The 17,200-nt window shown below is 37.9% G+C and overlaps 1 protein-coding gene across 1 annotated transcript in view; it reads left to right on the forward strand.

Annotated features, from left to right (window-relative positions):
* LOC308394513 (NACHT, LRR and PYD domains-containing protein 3-like) overlaps positions 1-16,157 on the forward strand; it is a 40,404-nt gene extending 24,247 nt beyond the window's left edge. The window contains exons 5-12 of the mRNA XM_080878868.1: positions 1,675-1,750; positions 3,095-3,323; positions 3,488-5,282; positions 7,401-7,574; positions 7,819-7,992; positions 11,365-11,538; positions 14,698-14,744; positions 14,921-16,157. Of these exons, the coding sequence (XP_080734994.1) occupies positions 1,675-1,750; positions 3,095-3,323; positions 3,488-5,282; positions 7,401-7,574; positions 7,819-7,992; positions 11,365-11,538; positions 14,698-14,744; positions 14,921-15,447 (3,196 nt within the window). The 3' untranslated portion in view covers positions 15,448-16,157. The remainder of the gene's footprint in view (positions 1-1,674; positions 1,751-3,094; positions 3,324-3,487; positions 5,283-7,400; positions 7,575-7,818; positions 7,993-11,364; positions 11,539-14,697; positions 14,745-14,920) is intronic.
* The last annotated feature ends 1,043 nt before the right edge of the window (positions 16,158-17,200 follow it).

Consider the following 17,200-nt stretch of genomic DNA (forward strand, 5'->3'; position numbering starts at 1 on the left):
GTTATGTTTTTGGTGTGACATGCATGTAGTAACCTCTTATGTAGTAAACTGTTTCATTGTGCTTGGGAAAGGTGAGAATATTTTATTGCATAAAGTAGTGCTGATCGCATCGCAAACGTCTGCTTTGTCAAGTGATTGCATGGCCCAGTACAACTGGCCTGGCAGTCTGATGACTTAAACAGGCCATCCTCCACACAGTCCTCATTTATAAAGTGCTTTATTAATGAGTCAATTTAGCTAAACAACAAAGAAAGATTTACTGCTAAAGAGACAGACAGTGAAAGTGGACTGTATATCCTAGATCTCTTAACATAAAACTCTTGGGAAAGACTGTTGCAGCCAGGAACAGGTCAAAATTGATCTCTTTAAATGTTCTTAAAAATTAAACTTTACTTATCATTTGTTTCTTAAATTGAAAAAAAAAATCAAATAGATGTAACAATGTTACATCTATTTGATTTTTTTTTTTTAAAGCTGTGCTCCATCATGTAAATGAGCTTTTGTATGTGCATTGTTTTACATCCTCTTTAATTACTAAGCTAATATATTTCAACAAAGTTACCTTGGCACATTTTGCTCAGTGGTTATTAATCCAGCATGGCAGACAGAGAAAAGGAGGGAGAGGCAGGATTTGATCTTCTGCTTTCTGATTGGTTGAGCTCTACCCCTAGTCCCTCCATGCCTCCTCCAACTCTCCTGTCTCACATCATAGCTACAAGTGTACACGTTTTAGTTTTGTAACACATTTGCAACAAGCAAAGCATACAAATTAACAAACTTGTGATTAGAGTGGCTGTAATTGAGCAGTTGTATTAACTGACTTGAGAGTTTGTAATCACAGAATTGTGGTTGTACGAAGTACCAAAATAAAGTAAAATTTGACTTACTAGGTTTTTCTATGTATTCTAATCCTTATTCTATAAGTTCTCACTTATCTAAAAGCTGTCACATTTTGCAACATGTGAATTTGAAGATTCCCAAATGGATTCTAACATCGTGTTCTTACAGTGACAGAGATCATTATAAGGCTCTGGTGGATCTTGAGAATTTGGCTGATAATTCATTCATTTTAATTGTCTCACAGAAACCACTTCAATTGTTCTCAATATGTGAGACATATACACAGGAATGAGCCTATCAAATCATGCTTTAAAAATCAGCAAAATTATTTTAACATTCAAAAAGACCAGTAAAGGGACTGTAAAACGGGCATAATGTATTCTTTCCTTCTGCTCCTAGTTAGCACTCTGAATGCACAGTTATGGATCAGTTGTTGATTCATCACATACTGTAGGCCACATAGCAAAACATTGCTGCAGTCAAGTCTGTACATTAGTTTCTCAGAGAGAAAAGATTTAAGGTGATTACAAATCATATGTAATGACAGACAACAAATTAACCCTGGGCTTAAAATATGAGTCAAGGACCACTCTCAGGTTTGTTGCTTGATGACTTGGGTTCAAAATAGCTGAGCAATGTGATGATATCTCTCTTGTCTGAGCAGCTTTCTTTGTCCAGATTTTAATATCTAAACTTGCACTGTGCACCGATTGTTTAGCTGTGCACACATTTTTATTTATAGTATGTTGTTAAAGGTATTTTCATAGACAACAAAAACCTGGCCAAAATGTTTTGTCTATATTATTTTTACTCTTCTTCATGATTCCTCCACAGAGTGGACAAGAGCTCAGAGGTTCCCAGCGGTCAGTCTGCCCAGCAGCAACAAACACATCTGGACTCCATATTTATGGTCTGTACACATACAATATTAGTTTTATATTCATTCTGTTCACAGTCATGTTCATGATGGGTATGGGGGTATGGGAATTGGTTGTCTCTCATGTAGAAGGTTGATGGTCACATCTCCACCTCCTTCCATCTACATGCCATAGTGTGATACATGTAGTTATTCTTATATCCCTTTCTCCCAGTGACAAGGAGGGAGTTCATGCAAGACGTTTACCTAAATAAAACGTAACCTAAACAAGATGCAAAGACCACCAATAAGTTGATGTTCTATTCGATTGCATGAAAGACCTGGGCCACCTTTAATGAGGCTATACTCCAACTCAGTTCAACTTAGATAAGCATTTAGCAAACCACAAGCCAACTTGTAAATCATTAGTGACTTAAAGTTTAATCTTACCAGTGGATCTAAAGATCTCAAACAAGCACCTAAACTCCCTCCTTGTCACCTCAAAGTAGGTGACAAGGAGGGAGTTTACACAAAAAGTTTACATAAATATAAAATCATTTATTAAACATAACCTAACCAAGACACAAAGGTCACCAATAATTTGATGCCAGGTGCAGTGGAAGACCTAGGCCAGCTTTTATAGGCCATTGCTTTCATGAGTGTGAGAAGGTCACAACAGAGAGGAGCTGTTATATAGAAATATATCTCAATTCTTTTAAATAAGCGATGCTTTGAATTTCAAGGAGGGACCTAGTTCTTACTGCAAACAGTTAGAGTGATTTAATAATATTCAACCCAGTGTTGAACATGAACATGGTTGTAGTAAAGAAATACTGCAGTGATGAACCAACATACAAGCTCAACAAAACCTGGATTTTCTGTCATATTTTAAAGAGATCGCGGTATCTTATTTCTTCTTATCTCAAAAAAAGCATGCTTCTCTCAGACTGCAGGCTTACTTCTGGTTCTTAGAGCTTTTAAAAGTGGAATGGCAGGAAGAACCTTCAACTGCAAAGCCCATCTTGGGTAGAACCAGCTCCCAGTTTGGTTTTAGAAAACAGAGATGCTCTCTGGTTTTAGGATTAGACATTTAGTGTTACTTTGTGGTTAAAGTTTTGAGTTAGGGCTTGATTATGTGAGCCTGAACCATCCCATAGTTATTTTGCTATAAGCTCAGGTTTCTGGGGGAATTTCATGATGACTGAGTACTTTTCGACTCCCTGTTTTTACTGCCTTGGTATACATTACTGTATGTCATTAAACGTTGTCTTGTCTCACCTTGGGGTATTGTTCTGTTTGTTGCTTCTGGGTGTGTCTTTTCCTTCTGCTTTCCTCTTTACCCAGCACCCTATAGAGATTGAGGGGTGGTTAGATCATTAATGCAGTAATGTTTTCCAGATGCTGGAAGACGACATCATTACTTTTGTGAAGAATGAATTGAAGACGATCCACAAGGTTTTGCGTCAAGATTACCCAGAATGGGCAGAGAGACAAATGGAAGATGAGGAAGTATTAGCAGGTGAGGATGAAGAGCGGAGGAGAAGCAGCAGAAATGCAGTTTTGAAGATCACATTAGACTTCCTCAGGGGAATGAAGCAGGAGGAGCTGGCTGACCGACTGCAGAGCAGTAAGAGGATTTTTCTAAAGATTTATGCTAGATGAAAAAAAAACATTTACTAATGTGTCAAGAGATCTACAAAAATGCATTCAAAAACCTGTTTGTTGTAGAAATAAGTGGCATCTCTAGTTTATAAATACTTAATTGATATTTTTGCCCTTTTGTGCCTTTAGGAACTCCCATTGTAGTTTGTCAGAAACAAAAATCTGCTTTAAAAAAGAAGTTCCAGTGTGTGTTTGAGGGGATTGCTAAAGCAGGAAATCCAGCACTTCTGAATCAGATCTACACAGAGCTCTACATCACAGAGGGAGGGACTGCAGAGGTCAATGATGAACATGAGGTCAGACAGATTGAAACAGCATCCAGGAAACCAGACAGACCAGAAAAAACAATCAGACAAGAAGACATCTTTAAAGCATCACCTGGAAGAGAACAACCAATCAGAACAGTGCTGACAAAGGGAGTGGCTGGCATTGGGAAAACAGTCTTAACACAGAAATACACGCTCGACTGGGCTGAAGACAAAGCCAACCAGGACATCCAGTTCATATTTCCATTCACTTTCAGAGAGCTGAATGTGCTGAAAGAGGAAAAGTTCAGCTTGGTGGAACTTGTTCATCACTTCTTTACTGAAACCAAAGAAGCAGGAATCGGCAGCTTTGATGACTTCGAGGTTGTGTTCATCTTTGATGGTCTAGATGAGTGTCGACTTCTTCTGGACTTCAACAAAACTGAGAAACTGACTGATGTTACGGTGTCCGCATCAGTGGATGTGCTGCTGATAAACCTCATCAGAGGGAAACTGCTTCCCTCTGCTCACCTCTGGATAACCACACGACCTGCAGCTGCCAATCAGATCCCTGCGGAATGCATTGACAGGGTAACAGAAATTAGAGGGTTCCCTGATACACAGAAGGAGGAGTACTTCAGAAAGAGATTCAGAAGTTGGTGGAAGGCACACAATATCATATCCCACATCAGGACATCACCTAGCCTCCACATCATGTGCCACATCCCAGTCTTCTGCTGGATCACTGCTACAGTTCTGGAGCATGTGCTGAAAACAAGAAAGTGGAATACGATGCCCAAGACCCTGACTGAGATGTACATCCACTTCCTGGTGGTTCAGGCCAAAGTCAAGAAGGTCAAGTATGATGGAGGAGCTGAGACAGATCCACACTGGTGTCCAGAGAGCAGGACGATGATTGAGTCACTGGGAAAACTGGCTTTTGATCAGCTGCAGAAAGGAAACCTGATCTTCTATGAATCAGACCTGACAGAGTGTGGCATCAATATCAAAACAGCCTCAGTCTACTCAGGAGTGCTCACACAGATCTTTAAAGAGGAGAGTGGACTGTACCAGGACAAGGTGTTCTGCTTCATCCATCTGAGTGTTCAGGAGTTTCTGGCTGCTCTTCATGTCCACCTGACCTTCATCGACTCTGGAGTCAATCTGCTGGAAGAAAACCACACAACCTCCAGGAAGTTTGAAAGAAGAGAATCTAACGAGAAATACTTCTATCAGACTGCTGTGGACAAGGCCTTAAATAGTCCAAACGGACACCTGGACTTGTTCCTCCGCTTCCTCGTGGGTCTTTCACTGCAGACCAATCAGAATCTACTACAAGGTCTGCTGACACAGACAGGAAGTAGCTCACAGACCAACCAAGAAACAGTCCAGTACATTAAAGTGAAAATTAGCGAGAGTCTGTCTGCAGAGAAAAGCATCAACCTGTTCCACTGTCTGAATGAACTGAATGATCGTTCTCTAGTGGAGGAGATCCAACAGTTCCTGAGTTCAGGAAGTCTCTTGACAAATAATCTGTCTCCTGCACAGTGGTCAGCTCTGGTCTTCATCTTATTGGCATCGGAAGAAGATCTGGATGTGTTTGACTTGAAGAAATTCTCAGCTTCAGAGGAGGCTCTTCTGAGACTGCTACCAGTGATCAAAGCCTCCAACAAAGCTCTGTATGTAAATGTGTGCTCGCTTCTTTAATTTTAAAATGCTGATTATAGTTAACAAAATAGCAAATGCTCAATTGAAAGAACCCCCCCCCCCCCCCCCCACAATATTTTAATAGGTTCTAGCCTCTAATAGAAACTCTTATAGAAACTCTAAAGCTATTGAATATAATTTTCATCAGCATTCAGCAAGTATAATATACTTTCAATATATCACAGCATTAGAAAGTGTCAGAGTCTCTGAAACATTTGTGGTTGTAACCCTTATCAGATGGAAGAAAAATGTCAGAATCAATATAAATTCTTGGCTGTTGTGATTTTCAGTGGTCTTCCCCCTGGTTTACTAGTCTCGGTGGTCTGTGCTCTCCATTTCTAATTCATGTTTTTTTGTCACCAGACTTTAACTACATCATTTTCTTTTGTCAGTAATCATAGCTGAGTTTTTACCTCACCTTCAGTACAGAAACTGTAGCAGAGAAGTATAAATCAAGTCTTATCGGACAAGAGCTCCTATAAATTACATTTTACTCATACCTTTGCATCCAGAGCCCAAAAAATTTCATTTGAAGCCAGCATTTCAGTTCATTTCCATGGCAACGTTTTAACAGGGATACGGTTTTATACTGCACTCTCTGAAAGATAAAATCCAGCGTTATGTTCCACAGGTAAAAGCATATAATAAGAAACCTTCCCCTTCTGTAATCTTTGTGCAGTATGTGATAAAGGTCATTTTAAACTGAAACACAGACTTAAAATGCTATATATTTATTTCTGATATAACTTTTTTAGTTATCCATAAATTTTTGTCAAACACCTAGATATTTCCTTTGTTTTTTGTCTGTTCCAACAAGTAAAATAATTTCTTGTGTGAACTCCATCCTAGTCACTGGGAGAAAGGGATATAAGAATAACTACATGTATCACACTATGGCATGTAGATGGAAGGAGGTGGAGATGTGACCATCAACCTTCTACATGAGAGACAACCAATTCCCATACCCCCATACCCATCATGAACATGACTGTGAACAGAATGAATATAAAACTAATATTGTATGTGTACAGACCATAAATATGGAGTCCAGATGTGTTTGTTGCTGCTGGGCAGACTGACCGCTGGGAACCTCTGAGCTCTTGTCCACTCTGTGGAGGAATCATGAAAAAGAGTAAAAATAATATAGACAAAACATTTTGGCCAGGTTTTTGTTGTCTGTCATTACATATGATTTGTAATCACTTTAAATCTTTTCTCTCTGAGAAACTAATGTACAGACTTGACTGCAGCAATGTTTTGCTATGTGGACTACAGTATGTGATGAATCAACAACTGATCCATAACTGTGCATTCAGAGTGCTAACTAGGAGCAGAAGGAAAGAACACATTATGCTTCTCCAAAAGTTGATTCTGTTCATCTGGATGTAGAGTTTTCAGTGGGAGAAACGTTTCATCACTCATCCAAGTAACTTCTTCAGTCTCAGCTGACTGCAGGTTTCCCCAATCTTATAAACAGTACACTTGCATAATGACTGAAACCAGCCCACTGAAGGAACAATGGGCTGGGAGATTTACTTACTTGGATGATTGAGCATGCATCAACACATTATGCTTCTTATACAGTCCCTGTACTGGTGTTTTGAATGTTAAAATAATTTTGATGATTTTTAAAGCATGATTTGATCATTCTGGTTCTTTTTCAGTAGAACCAACCACAAAGCAAACAAACAAAAACCTAGCTCTAAGCTGGAAAATCTAAACACAAAACACTACATGAAACAAGAAACTTAAAACATGGGAAAAGAAACCTGAAACCTGGAAACAACAGGAAGAGAAGCAGACAAACTGAAAATAGACACATGTTAATGGGAGGAAGCAAAGCAGAATAGACTAACACAGGACACAGAGATATCAAAGTAAAACAAGAAATAGACAAACATGGAAAAAATGATGACTAGATGTAATACAAGGAACACATGGGAAGCACAGCAACAAAACCTAAAGGCTAGAAACTATCAAATATATAACCAGAAATGAACTACATCAAAGGATATTAATAATCAAAAACATAAACACTGAGTCACTAGACCTGGGACCTTGACAAATAGAACTTGTTTTTTCTTTCCTAGACTAAGTGTCTGTAACCTTTCGGAGAGAAGCTGTCAAGCTCTGTCGTCAGTTCTCACATCGCAGGCCTCTAGTTTGAAAGAGTTGGACCTAAGTAACAACAACCTGGGGGATTCAGGAGTGAAACTTCTGTCTGCTGCACTGAAGAGTCCACAATGTGAACTGGATACTCTCAGGTCAGCTCAAACAATACTGAGTTTCTCTTAAGTGACAGAATAAATTGGTTTAAAATTTTAAGAATAAAAGTCAACTTTTTCCATATGTTACTGTATAATAATGTTTTTCAGTATTTGAGAGTCACATTAAACATTAAGGATTTATTCAAGGCTAAATATTGCTAAATCTAGTATATCTAGTAATTCCATAATGACACATTAATATCAGTATTGTTATTGTCTGTGTTTGTTTCTAATTTTTCAGACTGAGTGTCTGTAACCTCTCAGAGGCGAGCTGTGAAGCTTTATCCTCAGTTCTTGGCTCACAGTCCTCTAGTTTGAAAGAGCTGGACCTGAGTGACAATGATCTAAAGGATTCAGGAGTGAAGCATTTGTCTGTTTGCGTGAAGAGTTCCTATTGTAAACTGGAAACACTCAGGTCAGGATTAAGACTTTTCGCTGACTGCTATTTAAATGTGTAATTATAGTATTGCAGAAACACTTAATCCCAACATTTACCCTTTATTTACATTTGTCCAAAAAAGTATTCAAATCATAATTTATATATAAAATTTATTTTATATTTTTATGTTATATGTTTGTTTGTTGTTGTTTTTTTAACACACTGGTCAGTTTAGAGTTTTACAATTTCAACAATAATAATTTCCTGCTGAAAAGAAAATGCCCAAAACACAAGTTTAATATAATTTAATGTATTTAATTAGGTATGGTATCAAGTTATGGTATGGTATCACTTCCATTAAAACCCTTGCAAAACATCTTATTTCATCATGTAATCTGCAGCTCTCTTTTGGATCACCTGCTGATAGTGTTTATTCATTTGTCTTTAGGGATTTGCTAGCTTAGCTTAGCTCATAGCCGACTATCTAGCAAACTAGCATGGACTTCACCTATCTCTCCTGAACTTTCCTGCTCAGTATGTCAGATGTTTAGTTATACCTCAGCCTCCTGGCTAATACAATTATTAGTAATAATTGTAGTTATAATAAATGTAGCCCCTTTGCAGCTATAGAAGCTGTGTGTAAGGAGAAGGATTTTAAATTCAATTCTAAATTTTTTCTAGAGCATGTGCACCAAAAAAAAACCAACCTATTTCTGACAGTGCAATTTAAGTTCCCATGAACTACACAGAAAGTCATAAAGTCAAACCTGACTTTTAATAGCACCAGCAAACCTTTGCAAGTGCCTGTAGGAAAAAAGATCTACATTTCCCACTTCTGATTCTCGGAGGTAATGGTAGACATGTGGTAGTTCTTGCTGACAACATGATGACTTGTATTCCAACGTAGGAAGTGCTATGAACAGCTATGATCAGATTGGCAAAGTATGTTCCTGGATTATAATGTTTTGTTGTTGTGTGCGCTTTTTTATGCAGTTTTTGCAAAGTCATTAGTGGAAGGAAACTGCAGCATAGAACAGGCTGAATGCATGATGTATGCAAGTATGAATCCTCCAGTTTCATAGTCAGAAAAAAAAATATTGCTGTAGTTTATTTGGTTGCAATTATTCTGGGATTTAAAAAATAATTACGTAAATGGGATAGCAGACACTCCCGTGGGTTTAGAAGGGAGAAAGCCCACACTGACCTTTGGATTCCAGTCAAAAACCTACAATTTCAAGAGAACGTGCAGCTAAACGTATCACTCTTGGTCCAGAGAAAACTACAGGGAGTGCAGAATTATTAGGCAAGTTGTATTTTTGAGGAATAATTTTATTATCGAACAACAACCATGTTCTCAATGAACCCAAAATACTCATTAATATCAAAGCTGAATGTTTTTGGAAGTAGTTTTTAGTTTGTTTTTAGTTTTAGCTATTTTAGGGGGATATCTGTGTGTGCAGGTGACTATTACTGTGCTGGCAACTTAACAAAAAACAAATATATACCCATTTCAATTATTTATTTTTACCAGTGAAACCAATATAACATCTCCACATTCACAAATATACATTTCTGACATTCAAAAACAAAAACAAAAACAAATCAGCGACCAATATAGCCACCTTTCTTTGCAAGGACACTCAAAAGCCTGCCATCCATGGATTCTGTCAGTGTTTTGATCTGTTCACCATCAACATTGCGTGCAGCAGCAACCACAGCCTCCCAGACACTGTTCAGAGAGGTGTACTGTTTTCCCTCCTTGTAAATCTCACATTTGATGATGGACCACAGGTTCTCAATGGGGTTCAGATCAGGTGAACAAGGTGGCCATGTCATTAGTTTTTCTTCTTTTATACCCTTTCTTGCCAGCCACGCTGTGGAGTACTTGGACGCGTGTGATGGAGCATTGTCCTGCATGAAAATCATGTTTTTCTTGAAGGATGCAGACTTCTTCCTGTACCACTGCTTGAAGAAGGTGTCTTCCAGAAACTGGCAGTAGGACTGGGAGTTGAGCTTGATGATACCAACCCAAACCAGTACTCCACCTCCACCTTGCTGGCATCTGAGTCGGACTAGAGCTCTCTGCCCTTTACCAATCCAGCCACGGGCCCATCCATCTGGCCCATCAAGACTCACTCTCATTTCATCAGTCCATAAAACCTTAGAAAAACCAGTCTTGAGATATTTCTTGGCCCAGTCTTGACGTTTCAGCTTGTGTGTCTTGTTCAGTGGTGGTCGTCTTTCAGCCTTTCTTACCTTGGCCATGTCTCTGAGTATTGCACACCTTGTGCTTTTGGGCACTCCAGTGATGTTGCAGCTCTGAAACATGGCCAAACTGGTGGCAAGTGGCATCTTGGCAGCTGCACGCTTGACTTTTCTCAGTTCATGGTCAGTTATTTTGCGCCTCGGTTTTTCCACACACTTCTTGCGACCCTGTTGACTATTTTGGATGAAATGCTTGATTGTTCGATGATCACGCTTCAGAAGCTTTGCAATTTTGAGACTGCTGCATCCCTCTGCAAGATATCTCACTATTTTTGACTTTTCTGTGCCTGTCAAGTCCTTCTTTTGACCCATTTTGCCAAAGGAAAGGACGTTGCCTAATAATTATGCACACCTGATATAGGGTGTTGATGTCATTAGACCACACCCCTTCTCATTACAGAGATGCACATCACCTAATATGCTTATTTGGTAGTAGGCTTTCGAGCCTATACAGCTTGGAGTAGGACAACATGCATGAAGAGGATGATGTGGACAAAATACTCATTTGCCTTATAATTCTGCACTCTCTGTATAGAATCTGACATTGTTTTGGGAAATGTAAAGACTGATTCGATATTAATTTTAGCCATCTCCAATCTACATAACCTGTTGTCTTTACTGATGATATGAATTATAATTTTACCAAATCTAAATGTATCCTTAGCCGGTAGTTTCAGGTTTCCTTCAATATTGCCTGCTCTGACAATAAAAGACAATTGACGATGGATGCTGGTGTGTCTACCTGAAAATGTTTAAAAACATAATCATCAGTAACCAGAGTTGGTTCCTTGACAGTTGTTGTTTGAGTAGGGAGAATGTTCTTTTCCTTCCGTGCATCCCCCAATCAGCTGTCTTGGATGGCCCTGCTTTAAGCAGTTTCCATTGGAAGTATCTTTTTGGGATAAAGTAATTGTTCGTAGGACATAATCTGATTTCTGGGGTATTTGAGGAGGTCTTGTGTTACTGGAGGTCCTTTTGTCTGTTTGAAATAATCTCTTTATGAATAAAAAGGAAACTGAATTTAATAGATGAAAAGTATAGATGTAATTGTATCTGAAATAAGAAAAAAAAAAGAAAGAAAGAAAGAAAGAAAGAAAGAAAGACCTCCAGTAACGTATGAATTGTTGTTTTGTGTGTCTGCAGTCTGTCAGGCTGTCTGATCACACAGGAAGGCTGTACTTCTCTTGCCTCAGCTCTGAGTTTCAACTCCTCCCATCTGAGAGAGCTGGACATCAGCTACAACCATCCAGGAGACTCAGGAATAAAGCTGCTTTCAGCTGGAGTGAAGGATGAAGGTTGGAAATTGGACACTCTCAGGTATGGAGAAAATGTCTTATAGAAAATATATTAAAAGTGGACCAAATATCCATTTCACCTTAATCAAAATAGATGTGTCATTAACAGACTAAAAGCACCAAATAATCTACATATTAAAATTTGCTATAAATTAGATGTAAAACTATATCTTTAGTACTGTTACATCTGGGATAATAAAATCCAGCTCTAGTTGGGTTGTAAAACATTTAAAGTTCCAGAATAAGGATTTCTGATTTTGTTAAACACTTTAGAACAAAAATAATTTATTTTATAAAACTAAAAACAGAATTTAATTATGTGCAAATCTCATAATCCCACATTTTATTCACAGTGGAACATAGAAAACAGAGGTGAGAGAAGTAACAAAGAACAAATACTTTGTTGTACCTAAGTAGAATTTTCAGGTATCTGTACTTTACTTCGAATCTTTTACTTTTACTCCCTACATTTTTAAGCAAATATTGCACTTTCTACTCCTCGCATTTTTAAAACTGACTTGTTACTTTTGGTTTAACTTTTTTTTGAGGAATTATTGTTTCGTCATTGCAAGACTCCAAACATCAAATGGGTTTGAGCCTAAACAGAAACACATGAAAGGCAATCCTGTCCTATTAATCACCAGCAGATGTCACATGTGGCAGAGTCTGGGGTTAAAGTGGGTGGGTGGTTTTTTGGCACAACACCAGAATTGTATTGAGGTGCATAAACAATCTGAAACTCATCTCCAAAGTGACATCTGCTGGCCAATTTGGCTATCACCGCATCTTGATAATTCTTTTCTTTGAAACAATGATGGAGACAAGCCCTGCACAATTCCAAATAAAACTACTTATTATACCAGACCGTTTGTAATAGGGATCAGCACATCTTTTAGCGAAATCTCTATTCAAACAAGAAAAGAAAGTATTGAGACTGTAATGGAATAACTACACAGGTTTATTGCTCTTTTGGGGCTTAGTCAACTTTTTTTTTTGAGGTTTGGATGTGTTTGGTTGTTTTTTGGGAGCTTCTGTAATCAGGTTTGCTTTATGCACTGTTCAGCAATGCTAGAAGCTGGTATAGCATTAGCTTTGATTTTTAATCAGTTTAAAAATATATATTCAAATGAAAAAAAGACTAAAGGTGTTTTCCTTGTTTATTAAAAAAAAAGGGTAACATTTATTATATTTATATGGACTAATTTTGACCAATCGTAACAGTCAGTTTCACGCACTTTGACCTGTACACTTTATAATCATCATCTGAACCATAAAGAAACTTTCCTGAACTTTAAACTGCTGTAAATGGTTTATCATGTAACATGTTGTTTTACTGAGTTTGGAGTTTTGGTTTTGGTTTTGAACTTTCAGATATTTTAATGAGTTTGAAACAAGAGAGTGAGGATAGACAGGACACAACCTTTTACCTCAAAAAGAAATGGGAAGCTGAACTGGCCATAACTATAACAGAAGGAATGGGTCAGTATGTGTGAAATACAACACAGCACAACAAATTCGCTGTTGTGGAGGGAATTTTGATGGAAAAAATTGACACGTTTTTTTCATTACACCCAATATTAAAAGTAAACAGATCTCAAGTCCACAGGAATGTTGGAGACTATGTGGAGAAACAGAAGCAGACCATTCACATGTATTCTGGAAGTGCATAAAAATTAAAAAGTATTGGGAAGACCTTAAAATGACCATGGATAATATTCTGGGATATGCACTCCCAAACACCTGCCAAGTGATGTATCTTGGAAACATAAAGGAACAGATACAAAAGGAGGACTTATATTTAGTAAAAATTATTCTAGCCGCAACTAAAAAAGCAATTACAAAGAAGTGGTTACATCCAGACCCTCCCACTCAACGAGATTGGATTAGTATTGTAGAGGGTATCTCAGAGATGGAAAAAATAACATTCAATATCAGATTGATGGGATGTAAATACAATGGACAATGGAGGAAGTGGAAAGCATTCCGAAGTGGCACCAAGAAAACAACACAACAAGAAATGCGAATGGAATAGATGGAAAATAAATGTAAACTCCAGCCTGTTTGTATGCTTGTTGGTTTGTAATTTTCTTTACTGTGTTTTTTTTTCTTTTAATGTTACCTAAAATTAATTTTAAAAAAATTAAAGTTGAAAAAGAAACAAGAGAGTGAATGGAGCTCACAGAGCAGTATCTCTCTTATCTATATGGCAGTAATCATTCGAATACGATATTTATACATTTATACAATATTGATTTGATTACACTTTTGAGTCCAGTTTTAAGTGGTTGCATAGTCTATGTTGGTTACACATGCACATGTAATTATCTCAGTAGTGTTTGATAAACACCACCTTTTTATTGTGGTACCACTTACTTTTTGAGGTCATTTTTATTCCTAACCCAGCTTTTTTGAGGTATGTTGCTATCAAAGTGAAAATGAGCTAAATTTATTTTTCCTAAATTAGAGCACTTTTTTAGACTATACATTTGATATGTTTTCTATGTTCCATTGTGATTAAAATATAGATCTATGAAAGTTAATAATTATTGCATCACTTTATTTATGTTTTAAAAAACTTTAAAACTTTTTGGACAATCCAGTGTTTACTGCCAACTTACCATATAATTTCACACTGGCCTGTTATAAGCACACATCTATCCCACGTGAATGTTTACATTTTCTATCGGTAAGCTTTTTTTTTTTTTTTTTAGAGGAACCCAGTAAATATGTTTACTATTTGCCATTTCCATTGTAAATCCCAGTTAAAATAAGGGGGGGGGGGGGGGGCAGGTAGTAATGTGCAGATTGGAATTAAGTCGTAACATCATCAAGTACTTTTTCTTCCTCATTTTGTGTTGTCCAGTCAGGGGAAAGAATCATGATGATGATGACACAATATTTTCCCAATTTAAAGTGTTCTTCTATGAATGCACCAGTTATTACAACGGTGGACCAATGATTTGACTTTATAGATTTATCCAACAGCTGCTTCAAAAGACTGACAGATCCAGGATCAGTCCAAATCATCACCACTTTGATCCACATATGGATTGAAGTGTATTTGAGAAAATGTTGGACTGTTCCTTTATCAGTGTTTAACAGTATGTGCATGAGGGGGATGTAATGTCCATGTGTACATGCTGAAAAAGACTGTGCTGGTCTGACCCCCTCTTCTTTTCAGGGTGGAGCCTGCTGGAGTCCAATGGTTGACACCAGGTCTGAGGAAGTGTAAGTGTGTTTTTAATGTGATTCAAGTAAAAAAAAGCCGTACACATTCAACTATCTTCAAATTGTCAAATCATTCATTCACATCTCTCATGTCAGGAGTCATCATCAAAGTGTCAATCAATGAACAGATGATGGATCAATAACTGCAGCTGGATTGTGTTTGTTCTCTCCATCAGATTCCTGTCAACTCACAATCGACACGAACACCGTAAACAGAAAACTCCAACTGTCTGACAACAACAGGAAGGTGACACATGTGGAGCAGGTTCAGTCATATCCTGATCATCCAGACAGATTTGATGTTTGGTTTCAGCTGCTGTGTAGAGATGGTCTGACTGGTCGCTGTTACTGGGAGGTCGAGTGGAGTGGAGAGGTTTGGATAACAGTGAGTTACAGACAAATCAGCAGGAAAGGAGGCAGTTATGACTCTGCATTTGGACACAACACTCAGTCCTGGAGTCTGCAGTGCACTAACAACGGTCCTCATTTTGCCTGGCACAATGACAAAACAATATCCTCCTACTCAACCTCCTCTGTCTCTAACAGAGTAGCAGTGTATGTGGACTGTCCTGCTGGCACTCTGTCCTTCTACAGAGTCTCCTCTGATACTCTGATCCACCTCCACACCTTCAACACCACATTCACTGACCGTCTCTATCCTGGATTTGGAATCTGTGCTGCTTCCTCAGTCTCCCTGTGTTGATTTTAGCATTGAGGTTTTACAGACACAACATTAACCAAAAGATCTAAGGAAAAGGTCAATAAGGCCCCAGTCACAAGGCTTAGAAATTGGTTTGTGACCATCTGGCAGCTACCAATCAAGAACAAATTATTATTTGAGTTAGGAGTAGTTTCTGGAGGTTTACAGTTGCTGGGAAAATTATTGCTTGTGCCCCAGTCACACGAGCTTAGAGACCAGTCTTTGATCCCCCTGTCAGTAGGCAAAAACGTGTATTGCCTAACCGGTTGCTTTAATAACACATTGCTGTGGTTGTGGTTTTGAATGTGTCAGGTGTGGTGAATCTGTACACAATTATTTTCTGAGTTATACTTAGAGTACTAATGTGGGAACTTCAACATTTTGTGCTATTTGGATTAGACTGCCTACTGACATTTTTGTTTTTGTGGTGCATCCTGTCATATTTGTGCATTCCAACGTGAAAGTTGAATGAAAATGGCATTTTAATAATTTTTGTGACTAAAACTGTTTGTTAAAAAGCATTCTATGTAACAGGAGTGCTCTGCTTTTTTAAAATTCTTTTTAAATTGTATTTTTAACTAGCTGATATTTAGACCATTTTTGATGCGTTTGTTCCAAATTTCAGATTCAGATTCATCTTGATTGTAAGAAAAAACAGGTTGTTTTTTTTAAATATATATATTAATGTTCAAACATTGCTTCATGTTTCAATGTGTGGGAAAAAAGGCCTTACTATGGCTAGTTGACCATTTTAAAAATATGTATAAATCTTCAAAGAAATCTTCAAAAGTACTTGATATATGTAGCTGAAAATGTAAGCAATGACTGTAAATGTTAAAATCCTGCAGAATAAAATTTGTATACAAATAAGATAGTTGAGCAGGATATGTTGTAAAAATTGGCTGATTTCAGATGAAGTTACACTAAAAGATTCTACAACAGGACACCTAAACTGCTGACGTGTCAAATCTGCATATAGACTAAGCCTTTAAATTCTTTTTGTACATTTAATAGTTACTAACAGTCACCGCTGTGGCTGTAGCTAAGAGAAGAAGAGATAAAACCTGCACTTTATGCATTAACGAAGTACTCAATTGTAATCCATAGATTATCTCTTGTTGCAATGATAGTTATGTCTAACTGACTAAAGACCTTAAATCACACACTTCTAACACTATATTACTCTACAGTGCTTTACCTTTCACACACACTCATACCTCTGCTTCACCTGTAGGAGATGTGTTGATGAAGCTTGCATGTAAGTTCAGTGAGGAAGCTCTGTACTCACACATCTGGTCCCCTTGTGTTTGGTGGCTAATCTAAGATTTATATAATTTCCCCTTTCCCATGCTAGTGACTAGCCTCGAGGGCCGATGTCCTGCAGGTTTTAGATCTCACCTTGGATCAACACACCTGAATCACATGATTAGTTCGTTACCAGGCCTCTGGAGAACTTCAGGACATGTTGAGGAGCTAATTTAGCCATTTAAATCAGCTGTGTTGGTTCAAGGACACATCTAAAACCTGCAGGGACACCGGCCCTCAAGGCCTGGAGTTGCCCACCCCCTGGGCTAGTCCAATCATCTTTATGCCGGCTTTCTTCAGTTAACCTAAATTGCTCTCTGATGCATCCATCAGAATATGAATATGTGTGAATGTTAGTAAGTACTTAAAAATCACTTAAAGCACTTAACTGATTGGATCAGTTAAGTGCTTTAAGTTCTCTGGGAGAATAGAAAAGCACTATAAAAGAATC

This window comes from Rhamphochromis sp. 'chilingali', assembly GCF_963969265.1.
Source record: "Rhamphochromis sp. 'chilingali' genome assembly, chromosome: 3".
In the NCBI taxonomy this organism is placed as follows: domain Eukaryota; kingdom Metazoa; phylum Chordata; class Actinopteri; order Cichliformes; family Cichlidae; genus Rhamphochromis; species Rhamphochromis sp. 'chilingali'.